The sequence below is a fragment of the Rhopalosiphum maidis genome, chromosome 4 (genome assembly GCF_003676215.2).
Source record: "Rhopalosiphum maidis isolate BTI-1 chromosome 4, ASM367621v3, whole genome shotgun sequence".
Classification (NCBI taxonomy): domain Eukaryota; kingdom Metazoa; phylum Arthropoda; class Insecta; order Hemiptera; family Aphididae; genus Rhopalosiphum; species Rhopalosiphum maidis.
Window position 1 is genome coordinate 10,706,773 of NC_040880.1, and position 11,464 is coordinate 10,718,236.

Here is an 11,464-nt window from a genome sequence, read left to right on the forward strand (position 1 = left end):
GTTAAGTAACTAAATTATAAATACTATTATGATGTGTTATTATGCTTTTAGTTGAATTTAGAATAAATTAATTTAAAAGCGTGTTAAAGTTTATTTTTAAAATAACATAATAATAAACAAAAAAAATATAGTTTTTTTTGCGTTTTATGTTTTAAAAGTATACCTTGTTGTATCTAAATCTTTGATAAGTATCAAACTATATTATATTGTCTATAATTAAGCTGCAGTTCAATAAGGATTTAATGACAAAATTAAATACGCAATTGAAAAATAAAAACGCTGACATATATTATGTTTTTTTTTTTATTTATATAATAGTTACTTAAAAATAATAATACAAAAATAAATATTTTGTACTATGATATAAAAAAGCTTAAAATATTACATAAATTATAAATATATACACTATATTACAGATGGTGGGGAGTAGACCGGAATCTAAATCATTCTTAAAATGCTTATTCTTGACTTAATAATTTATAAAAAAAAAAAATGTATTATTTAAAGTTTTATATAGGACCTACAAAATTATTGAGCGAGGATTTATTCAACTAAAAATACCGTATGGGCAAGTAAGTATAGAAATGCTTATAATATACACTCAGCAATTATTTAAACAAAATCATATAAAATATACATAATTAATAATGAATCCTAATTTATAAAAAATATTGGTATAGATCAGTGGTTCTTAACCGGTGTTCCGTCGACTTGGTATAAGTGTTCCATCAAAATGTTAAAATCAGTAAGAAAAATATTTAAAAATGTATATAATTACATTCGCCATGAAATAAGAATGTACCAAAACAGGTTCACCGTACGCAAGTTGTAGCTAATTGGCTAACAAAAATGAAAAGGAATAGATGTATACAGCCCAACTATGACAAAGTTGCGGTGGACAATCGGTCAAAAACAATTTCACTCACTCAAACGGACTTTAATTTTGGTCAAAATTATTACCATAGCCCAAATTATTTAGTACAAGGATCTAAAACTTGATATGGGGGTCTGACTTAGTACAATGGTTGCTATTCTCGCTATTACACTCTTAAAATGTATATTTTTTAACATTGTAAATTGGTAAATATTATATACATACAGGAAAATCTAATAATTAGTTATTTTATAATCCTGGCATTATATAGGCTATGTCGTCCATTAACCTTGACATTGTTTCTTGGGAATTCACATTAATTTCTGTTACTTGTTGAGTAAGACAAAGTAGAGGTCCCAAGGCACATAACAGAGAATCTAGAAGGACCGATACACTACCATTTACAGCTATTTGGCCCTGAAGACAACACAAACATTGTTGAAAATGAGAGAAAAACAATTTAAAAGGTAGTCTCAATAATCAACTCACCTGATGTTCTTTTAGTCTTTGGCCTATTATGCCCAATGATTCGCCAAGTAAAGCCAAATGAGCTGCTACATCAATAGGCTGTGTTGATCTTAGCGGTTCTAATTTGGGTTTATTTCTGAAAAATACACAATTAATATACAGTTAGATGGTTGTTCTAACTTATGCCAAATAGTATTAACTTATTGCTAGTATCTATTGAATTATCAATAATTTCTTCGCTTGGTTTCTTTACTGTAATTTTTGAGTCATTTGTATTGCTGTCATCCAATCCTTCACGTTCTAATAATCTCTTGGCTTTACGTACCCATCGCTAAAAATTGAAAATAAATTATTAAATGTAACAATTTCTCTAGATGGAACTTACACTTTTATCTTCTGTTGGTACAGATTTCCACATATCTCTGAGCTGTTGATTAATTTGTGTTGTACCTTGACAAATTATTTAATAATTAAAAATTAAATAATAAAAATTAAGATATTATAGAAACTTACTAAAATTTGGATAAGCATTCATCAATGTTTTGCGTACTTCTTTAGCCCATAATGCATATGCCACAAATCCTGGCTCTTTCATGTTTAAATTTTTGAGAGCATACATAAACTAAAAATTTTTTAAAAATAAAAAACATTAAGTACAATATACCTATATAAGGACAACAAGAAATTACTTGATTGTGTTCTCCTACTGAAATAGAAGTGCCACTGGGTTCAGTGTAATTATCTGTAATAATTTTAGTATCAATGATTATTAAATTTAAGTGTAATATTTTTATATCATCATTTGTATATGACCAATCTTAACTATTAAGTAAAAATATAATTGTTGTTTTAAATTTAAAAAATGCATTCTTTAATGTAGAAAAAAATTAGAGAATCTTGGCATTCTATCACTAAGGAAAGAGGATATTGTTATCCTGAAGTATAGGAGATTGCTGGTCTAAAGACAAAGATGTGAGGTGGAGGAGAGTAAAATCAGTGCTGGAGTTGTTCTACATAAATAGACGGAATCTCCATAGTTTTTCAGGAGAACAAATTAATTTTACTATTTGCACTAATGGAATCCTTACCCAGGAGTTTGTACCCATACCTCTTAATCATGAACCAACAAGGCCGTAACTGATAAAAAATTTCGGGGAGGGTTCAATATTTTTTTAAAATATAAATGCTGAAATTTTTTATCCAATAAACTGTACTCGCCACTAAAATATTTCTATTTTTAAAAATTTCAAAGGGTATCCGGACCCCTTGACCCCCCCCTGCTCAGATACGGCCTTGTAGACCAACTAACCAAAATGTGCTGTATATAATATGCTATATGCTAAAATACCTTGTATAATTTAATATACTGTAACATAAACTTACACATTCCAATACTTTACAGGGAAAAGCAAGTAATATATATATATATAATTAAAGTATGTAGACTGTATATCTGGTACAACTAGCACTCATTAAAGTATACTGGAGGGTCGATTAAGTACTCATTATTTCATGTTATAAAATTGTATAAAGCTACTGTAAGCTATCGAAAATAGTATAAGTCGTGACTTATATTTTTGTATAACATAAAATGTATACGTAAGTCATAGCTCATAGATCAATGGTCTAAATCAAGGATCTCCAAACTACAGCCTATAGACAGCAAATATTCCAAAAATTAACTTAATTTTATATACCCAGTGTTTATTACCAATTTTATTTATTTTTATCGAGGGTTTTTAAATAATGCAATGAAATGAATGCATATATATATTGTAATTTAAATTTAAACACAACTTAAATAAAATAATATACTACACAAAATTCTTTACACTTCTCTAAGTACCTAATGATATGCTGCAACACTGTAAAACTTAAATCTATTTATTATATTGACTGTTTATTTATAAAACTAAAAATTTAACACAAAATTAACAGAAAAATAATAGGTAAATGTCAAACATAAATTTAGTGTTGAATTAAATGTAGGTATCTTATTCTTATTTTTATTGTATGTATAGTTATTGCAACTTACCACAGTCCTTTGTGTCTACAGTCCATTCATTGCTTTCGGAATGTTGTTGATCTTCTAAAAATTCCATACTGTTATCGTCGTCATTGAACTGAGAAACAGAAAAAAATCTTATTTTAACGTCCATGGATATTAACACTTAATGAAATAATTCATGATACATTAGCATTATTATAACACATATTTGTTATTTTGAATAATATAAATAATACTGACTTGATCGAGTGGCTCGTGATTGGATGATTGTCTTTTTGAACTTTGTTTCGAAGATTTAGGAGTTTTTTCTTTTTCTTCTGCTGGGAAATAGTTAACGGTGTGTAAAATATATATACAAATCTAAATGTTCATTTTTGATTATTAAGTAAACCTTTACTTACGTATGTCCGAAGATTCAAAACCTAGCAACTTGGAAGACTTCTTAATAATTCGTCCAGATCTTGAAACTGCAGTTACCTCTGGTTCATCTTGAACATTAAACAAACAGAATGTAAGAATAATAATGGTATAATGGTTGATCACTGGCTTTTGGGTTTGGAGAAAAAATGATCAATCAACCATATATAATATTAAAGTTCGTTATAGTATACCTACTACACTAATACCTATTATAAACTTGAGAATTTACTTCATTAAAAATTCAAATTTTCTCATTATCGAGTAAAACTTTAAAATATGACACAAATGGAAAACCACAGTTATAATAGTTATTAGATAGATCGGTTAAATTGGTAAAACGTTTTTCTATTCAAATCAAAATTGAGATGTTTCCAATGTCTCTATCATAATTTAGAAACATTTGAAAATTATTGATTATAATAGAACAGAATTTCAGGATAGTAATATTTATAGCTATTAAATATTATTTTTTGGTACGCTAATTTATAAGAAATAATAATAGAACAATCTAATACCTATTATCATTATAACACATTTTACAAATGGGTAGGATTCTATATTGGTTTATTTTTGGAGTCAATAATCTACTGTATGGGTATTGGGTCGTCCGTCTTTTCTCAGATATAAAAACCGTTTAAAATGATAACTAATCATAACAACAAATAAACTACTGATTTACCTAATAGGAACTAATAAATATCTTTAATGAATATTAAATAATAATAGTAGACACTTGACAGTACTGTATTACAGTAGTAGTGCGTTTTGATATATTGAAACTTGTTTCTATTAATTATACTATATGGTGCATCTGTATCGCGACATTGATAAAAATTTACTTGTAATGGATAAAAAATATACATAGTATTGTTAAGTCTTAAATATGAAGAAACAATCAAAAAAGACCTGTTTTCCAGTGGTATCAGCCTATTTCTAGTGAGTACCTAGATATTATTATTTATAAGTTTTGAATTGGCAATATTTTATTAAAAATCTTTTTTATTAAAGTTTGAATATTTTTAACAATATAGTTTTGCGTGTAGATGTAATATTAAATTCAATTTTAATAAAAGATATAGGTACTGCTTGAAAATAAAAAATTGTAACTGTCATAATAAAAATATACAGTCAGTTAAATGTTATATATTTTTCTGTTATATATTTATTATTTATTGCATACAAGTATTTATATAAAGAGAATTAAAAAATGTACATCTCCCAAGAACTATTTCAGGTTGTTAAAGTGTTACAGTTAGGATTAGGATAGAGTAAGAGATTTTTTTATTTTAATGACTTATTTTAAAATAGCAATTTGTAATCTTTCTTTACATTTGTAAACACATGATAGAAAATTTAGTATTGTAATTTTTAATACTATTAAATTCAACAAACAACAGTTTTTAATTTAGGTAATTTTTTTATTTACAAAACCATCACTATTTAAGAAAAAATTGTATCATCTTGAGCCCATCCATCTTTTAATGATAGATATCGTCGTTTGGATGATGTATTCATATAAGGTCTAAGCATCCATTCTGTGTCTGCAGTATCTGCGGATTCTAAGGTTCCCAATTTTATTTGGTAGAGTTTCAACTGAAAACGAGGACCAACTTCATTCATTTCAATTTTGTTTCCATCCACCTAAAAATGTTTATGTTTAATAACGATGATAAAAGTATATTGATATAAATAAATTCTAACCGTTTTGTAAGTATGGTGTCTAAACGATATATAATCATCATGATTGGCAAAAGAGATGACTCTCTTGCTGTCTTCTTTAGGAACCGGGTACAGATACTTCAATATATTCATTGTTCTCTTGCCGAGCTGTGTTTCAAAATTATGGAAAATCAAATGTGGAAACTGTTCAGACATTGTACCAATGTCAGGAACATCATGCCTCATGACCACGTCAGTCAAGTTGAAATAAGCCGTTGGGCCATACGGCATATGACAAACAATCAATGTGTCCGGTACACCTCGGTGCTCGTGCACAACAATGAAATCGGTCACCTCGTTAGCCCGGCACGCCTGTACCAACTGCTTAATTTCATAATTACCGCGGTTCATGCGCTGGGCGTTTGGAAATATCAGTCTGAGCTCCTTGACGAACTTTTTTAGTCTGGCCGACGGGTCGTGCGACGTAGTGATCATGATTTTCGGGTCCTCAACACCGGCCCAACGATACTCGTCGTCCTCGTGCGAGATTCCAGCACCGCCCTCCTCACCACCACCGGCAGCGGACAACCCTGGCGACTCGTCGTCCCATTCTAGTTTTTCTTGCAAGTGCAATGCCTCTGGTCGCAGATCATAATGAATGGGCACGTTCTCGTCCAAACAGTGTTTAAGTCGTTCCTTTTTGTCTTGAATCACCTTCTGACGAGTCTCCAAACTCTTACGGTAAAGGTACTCGCGCCGGAGTCGAGCTTGCCGGCGTAACATGTCGTTGGGCGACTAACGGACTAAATCGACGGGACGAATGGAATTATATATTTTAAATCAGCGGGACAGCGACGACATCGGTTGTCATGAGATCATTATACAGTTATAAGCAGTAGTGTGCACCTATGATACTCAACTACTATGCACGTGGTCATGTTTACACTTGCACTGCGGCGGACGAGATAACAGGATAACAGGTTTTATTATCAACCAGTCGTCCGTGTCTTACACAGGCTGTCTTCGACGTCTGATTCACCCGGGTCACACTGTTCGTTCTGTTTTGTATACATTTTTCACCTTTTTAATATTATTTACGATTTTTTCGTAAACAATAAACATAATCAATTAAAACCGTCCAGAGTACGTTGATGTCCCGTCGTGTGCTATCTAACTCGTCATTCTGGATTGTAGATCACAAAAACGAAACATGACTTATAACTAAACCGTAAGTGTAAATCAAGCGCGTAAAACGACAGCGGTGGAAAAATCGATCCCATTTATACACAGCCAAGATTCACTGCTCACACTAATACAATTAAAAATCGTATGTAATTTACTAACTACACTACTTACTTGGTTGTTTAGGATCAGATTTTCGGCCTTTTTCCCTGTCCATTGTGTTTTTTACAACGTTCTCTCTTCACTCAGTCAAATATTTATAATTTATATTCAATTAATTTTCCTAACACTGGATTTATTTCCTTTATCAAATATTTGTGATTAAACGCATTTTATCAACTGGGATAATAATGATAAGAGCGTTGATAATGTGAAATCAAATCGCGCTTATTTTACAAGCATACTGCATACCTACAATATTAAATGTATTAAAACTTACAAAGTATATTGTCAAACTACAAATAAAAATTACAGTTGAATCTTGATCGTTACCTTAGTCCAGTGTCCTCAATAACCTGGCATATTTTTAACACATCTAGCTATAATTTTATTTTTGGATTATCGCTCTAATAATTTAATGTATTTGAATTTTTCGATAATATTGTTAGAATTTTAATTAAAATTTTAACTTTTCAGTGATAATAATTAAATTTACAAGCATATTTGAATAAAAGTTTAATAAAAATAAATTGTAATTTTTACCCAATTTCTAGTTAAATATCTAGTATTTTCAATAATCCATTGTTTTGATAATTTGACAGTAGGTACTGTACCTAGTCCCATATGTGTTGGATCAAAAAGTACTGTATTCAAGATATTTATTATTTTTATATTATTATTCATTGTTTATTTATTAAAAATATTTGATTATATTATCTATTTTATATATATAAAACATTTGAATTGTAATAGTATGAAATCTGATTAATTTTTAATAAAATAAATGTATATAAACATTACACAGGGTTTATTTAAATGATTCATCTGATTTCAAATACTTATAAATTTTTAGGTTTGGAGTAATATTTGATACATTAATTAAAAGAATAATATTATAATGGTACCAATAAATGTTCTACATGGCTTCCCTTTATCACACAAATAACATCTACTGGTAACAGTCGTAACTCTAATTCATTCTATACATATCCATTGTAGTTGACTGCGTTAATTTTTAGCTTCTCTTTGATTAATGGTGGTAGTTCATAGTATCTTTAACATATCCTCAAAATGCGTAAAATACATAAGATCGGGTTACCCAGGAAGCCAGATTAGATGATTCATTTTGAATAATTCTGTATTTATACACAATGAACTGTATTTAAATAAAGGTATTAGGACTTTTTTGTGACATCCAACAATTATATTGATATCTGTCATTCTATGCCCAATATTTTTAGAATCCTGACAATTCAATTATCATCAAGTATCAGGTGTGGTTCCTGAGTAAAATATATAATGAGGCCTCAGATAAATAAATATGACAATACATGTAATAATAATAAAATAATTCTATAAAAATTGTATTTTACAATTTAAAAAATGAATTTACTTGTTACATAAAATTCAATTTTAATATGGTATGCCTAAATGTTTTAATAAAATGTTTATTATGTTTTATTAAATTATCCCTAATGTTTATATTAAATTTATTTTTTATTAGATTCGAGTACTGTTAAAATATAAACCTACGCAATGACTATTTCCAGTATAGAAATGCACAATCGTGTAATTCGTCATTTAGAAAATTCTCATATTAAAATATCGCCTGAGAACGAATGGTTTAAGCAATGTGTGGATTTCTTCATGTCAGATAACCCAAATGTAATAAATGAAAAATCATTAAAAATAAGTAAAATTAATAATAGCTAATTCTTACTATTTTATTTCCAGTGTGATGCAAAGGATTTATCTTCTATGGTAATTGAACAATTAAGTTTATCTGATTTTCAAGAAATTGCATTGTTTAGTTTACCAGTCAATTTGAATAATTGTGACAAAAAAATTTTAAACGGAAAATACTGTCTCCAGGTATTTTATTATATTTTACTTAATAATTTTTGAGTAAATATTATATTATAAATTCTAAATAAAGTATTAAACTTAGGCAATTTCATTTATTATTTTTTTTTTTTATTATTATAATTTTTTTACTTGGGATGTGCTATAACATTTTAATTTAGGCATATCTATTGATATTAAATACATTTTATTTGTTACCTTTACAAATAATTTTTCAATTTTCTCAGTTTTTTCAGTATAATGATTGGCTTATAGTCTTAGAATAAACATTGAAGAAATATAACAACTCAAAATAGTTTTTATAATTCAATGATTAATTATTACTCTTAACTCTTTGCAATATGTGACAGTGCCTCCTCATTGGACCACTGACAATGTACTAAAGCACTATATACATACCATGTATGTTTTATTTAAAAAAAACTTTTCCAAATTAAATAATGTTTTAACCCTATGATTATTGCTGTCACATGCAAAAACATCAATATCGTTGACAATCCTGCTGTTAAAAATCTCCAATTAAAAAAAGTATATTTCTTATGAAATGGTGAATATAATGCAATACAGCCAGATATATTGTCATAATTGAATGCAGTAGTCTAAGGCAGCGTTTCTCAACCTTTTTTCATTTACTTACCCCTTGACCTCTCACAACTGCTTTACGTACCCCCAAATACCAATTTATCGTATATTCACACATAACACAAATAAGATATTATGAAATAAGTTTTTTTACGTACCCCTAGAAGTACGTGTACCACAGGTTGAGAAACGCTGGTCCAAGGGTTTAATTTATAATAATAAATATTAAAACATCGCCCAAGATTAGCCATGAAAGACATCCAATTTTCATATCCAACCCAATAATTGTATTTTTAATAATATTATACAAACATGTTCTAAAAACTATAGGTAAATACTATTCTTGATGTTGGCCAATCGTGTTATTCACAATATAATATAATAGTAAAAAGAGACACTAGTAATACTGAAATTGGTGATAATAAACCAGCTCCTTGGGAACCTAAATCTCATAGAATGTTAAAAATGATGTGTTCTGATGGTCAACAGGATATAGTGGCTATGGAATATGAGCCATTGCATTGTCTTAAAGAGCCATTTATCCCTGGCTTCAAAGTATGTAACAATTCAATTTAAGCTAGCTACTATTTAGATGCTGAATATATTTTGAATTTTGTTTCAGATTGTAGTTATTGGACCAGTCGAATATAGGAAAGGAGTATTACTATTAAAATCTAGTAATGTGCATTTCATTGGAGGCGAGGTTGAACATTTGTTAATAAAAAATGCACCATTAAACGTTTTGTGTAGAGCCCTGTAAGTATTTTATTGAAACTAATATATTTATTTATTAATCTTACAAATTAATTTTTAGAAACAAACCTGAATTAGAAAATCCATACATGTTTTCAAATATTGAAGTTGAAAATGCTGTTACGGACATACAGGAACCACTTGGAATTGCACCAAGACAAATTGAAAATGTTTCTACAACTGGTATACAAGAACAAGACCCTGGAATTTCCCCAACTTATACAAATCAAAGTAATGATAACAATCGTGTTGGAAATGGAGTTATTACAGTAAGTATTAAATTATTATGTTAATTTCACTTGATATAAATTTTATTGATTTTTTTCTATATTTATTAAGTATGATGATTTTTTTGATGGTGATGATGATGATTTATTATATTTGACTCAAGTGGCTGAAATTGAAACAAGACTCACTCAATCTAATAATGTAAATTCTGTACCATTACAAACATTTAATACACATCAACAAAATACAAAAGTCAACAAAACAAAAATATCAGTTCCTAAAAATAACAAAATAATAACAAATAAGAAGCCACTGGTCACTGAGAAACAGACTAAAATATCTGATATGTTAGGTCCAAGTACATCATCGACATCTAGTAGAAATTCATTTGCTGAATCTGCTAGGCGTCAAAATGAGAATACAATAGACAACAATAATATACCTGTTAAACATGCGTCAGGAAAACGTATCGCTAGTTCGCCAGTATACACAGAAACTAAAAGGCCATCTATTGAACTGCACACTCTGGATGATGATTGGGGTGATATTGATATGGATATTGATGTTTCCAACCCATTGATTAAGGTTCTAAATTCTGCTTCTATTGTTAAGAACTCAAAAATACAAGTGAAACAAAATGAATGGATATGTTCTGGTATTGTGATGGATGAATCAAAACATGAAGAAGTTGAGTTTTCATCAGAAGTAAGTAAAGTAATAAATAAAAGAAAAAATAAATTCTATTAAATATAATAATTATATAATTTATATTATATTAATTCATAAATATGTATGTACTTAATGTTTTATACAAATGTATTTTTCTTTTAGGTATTGGAGCGATTAATTGGAATTTCATCCGAAGAAGTTCTTCAATTAAAAAACAATCCTTTAAACTGTGCCCCGCTAAAAGAAAAAATTGAAAAAGTATGTAAAATTGTATAGCTTATCTTTCTATGTATATTTAACCAATAAATTTTATGTTTAGGGAATTAAAGGGGCATATAGAAAATTGCACTTATTCAAAGGTAAGATAACTTTGACATATTCATTAGATGGAAATAAAAAACCAATAATTACCGACATGGTAATAGTATAGCTATTTAATAGTACATTATACTGTAAAAGTTTATTCAGTATATATTAATGATAGACTTTATTTACTATTTACGGCATGTTTTTTGGAAACAAGTTATGTGATATATTGTTATATATAATTTTAAATAAATGTAATTTTTATTTACAAATTTTTTATTTATTACTAATAA

At 28.4% G+C, this 11,464-nt stretch overlaps 3 protein-coding genes across 7 annotated transcripts; 1 reads left to right on the forward strand and 2 right to left on the reverse strand.

Annotated features, from left to right (window-relative positions):
• Positions 1-386: 386 nt before the first annotated feature.
• On the reverse strand, positions 387-7,172 carry LOC113559300 (HMG box-containing protein 4). The gene is made up of 10 exons (XM_026964975.1): positions 6,786-7,172; positions 3,752-3,838; positions 3,591-3,667; positions 3,378-3,465; positions 2,032-2,084; positions 1,856-1,964; positions 1,728-1,792; positions 1,543-1,673; positions 1,364-1,478; positions 387-1,291 (listed from the first exon to the last, which is right to left on the reverse strand). The coding sequence occupies exons 1-10, from the start codon at positions 6,826-6,828 to the stop codon at positions 1,124-1,126; spliced, it is 936 nt and encodes a 311-aa protein (XP_026820776.1). The 5' UTR covers positions 6,829-7,172; the 3' UTR covers positions 387-1,123.
• On the forward strand, positions 4,192-11,412 carry LOC113559261 (recQ-mediated genome instability protein 1-like). Of its 5 annotated transcripts, none has more exons than XM_026964945.1 (9): positions 4,192-4,706; positions 8,275-8,435; positions 8,505-8,642; positions 9,546-9,770; positions 9,838-9,971; positions 10,030-10,237; positions 10,308-10,901; positions 11,028-11,123; positions 11,185-11,412. In XM_026964945.1, exons 2-9 carry the CDS (start codon positions 8,307-8,309, stop codon positions 11,293-11,295), a joined length of 1,635 nt encoding a protein of 544 aa, XP_026820746.1. In that variant the 5' UTR covers positions 4,192-4,706; positions 8,275-8,306; the 3' UTR covers positions 11,296-11,412. The 5 variants fall into 5 exon arrangements, with proteins under 5 accessions (XP_026820746.1, XP_026820732.1, XP_026820754.1 ...); XM_026964931.1 differs by lacking the exon at positions 4,192-4,706 and adding an exon at positions 6,518-6,657; XM_026964923.1 differs by lacking the exon at positions 4,192-4,706 and adding an exon at positions 6,571-6,756.
• Positions 5,118-6,351, reverse strand: LOC113559291 (U3 small nucleolar ribonucleoprotein protein IMP4). Its single transcript, XM_026964963.1, has 2 exons — positions 5,472-6,351; positions 5,118-5,411 (listed from the first exon to the last, which is right to left on the reverse strand). Exons 1-2 carry the CDS (start codon positions 6,210-6,212, stop codon positions 5,211-5,213), a joined length of 942 nt encoding a protein of 313 aa, XP_026820764.1. The 5' UTR covers positions 6,213-6,351; the 3' UTR covers positions 5,118-5,210.
• Positions 11,413-11,464: the final 52 nt, after the last annotated feature.

Excerpts from the sequence above, each read along its gene's own strand:
- LOC113559261 (XM_026964945.1), top strand. The coding sequence starts at position 8,307 with ATGACTATTTCCAGTATAGAAATGCACAATCGTGTAATTCGTCATTTA. Across the intron at positions 10,238-10,307 it reads TTGGAAATGGAGTTATTACA|TATGATGATTTTTTTGATGG; the intron begins GTAAGTATTAAA and ends ATATTTATTAAG. Across the intron at positions 10,902-11,027 it reads AAGTTGAGTTTTCATCAGAA|GTATTGGAGCGATTAATTGG; the intron begins GTAAGTAAAGTA and ends TTTTTCTTTTAG.
- LOC113559300 (XM_026964975.1), bottom strand. The coding sequence starts at position 6,828 with ATGGACAGGGAAAAAGGCCGAAAATCTGATCCTAAACAACCAA. Across the intron at positions 3,466-3,590 it reads ATCACGAGCCACTCGATCAA|TTCAATGACGACGATAACAG; the intron begins GTCAGTATTATT and ends TCTGTTTCTCAG. Across the intron at positions 1,793-1,855 it reads GAATGCTTATCCAAATTTTA|GTACAACACAAATTAATCAA; the intron begins GTAAGTTTCTAT and ends TAATTTGTCAAG.
- LOC113559291 (XM_026964963.1), bottom strand. The coding sequence starts at position 6,212 with ATGTTACGCCGGCAAGCTCGACTCCGGCGCGAGTACCTTTACCGTAAG. Across the intron at positions 5,412-5,471 it reads GACACCATACTTACAAAACG|GTGGATGGAAACAAAATTGA; the intron begins GTTAGAATTTAT and ends AAACATTTTTAG.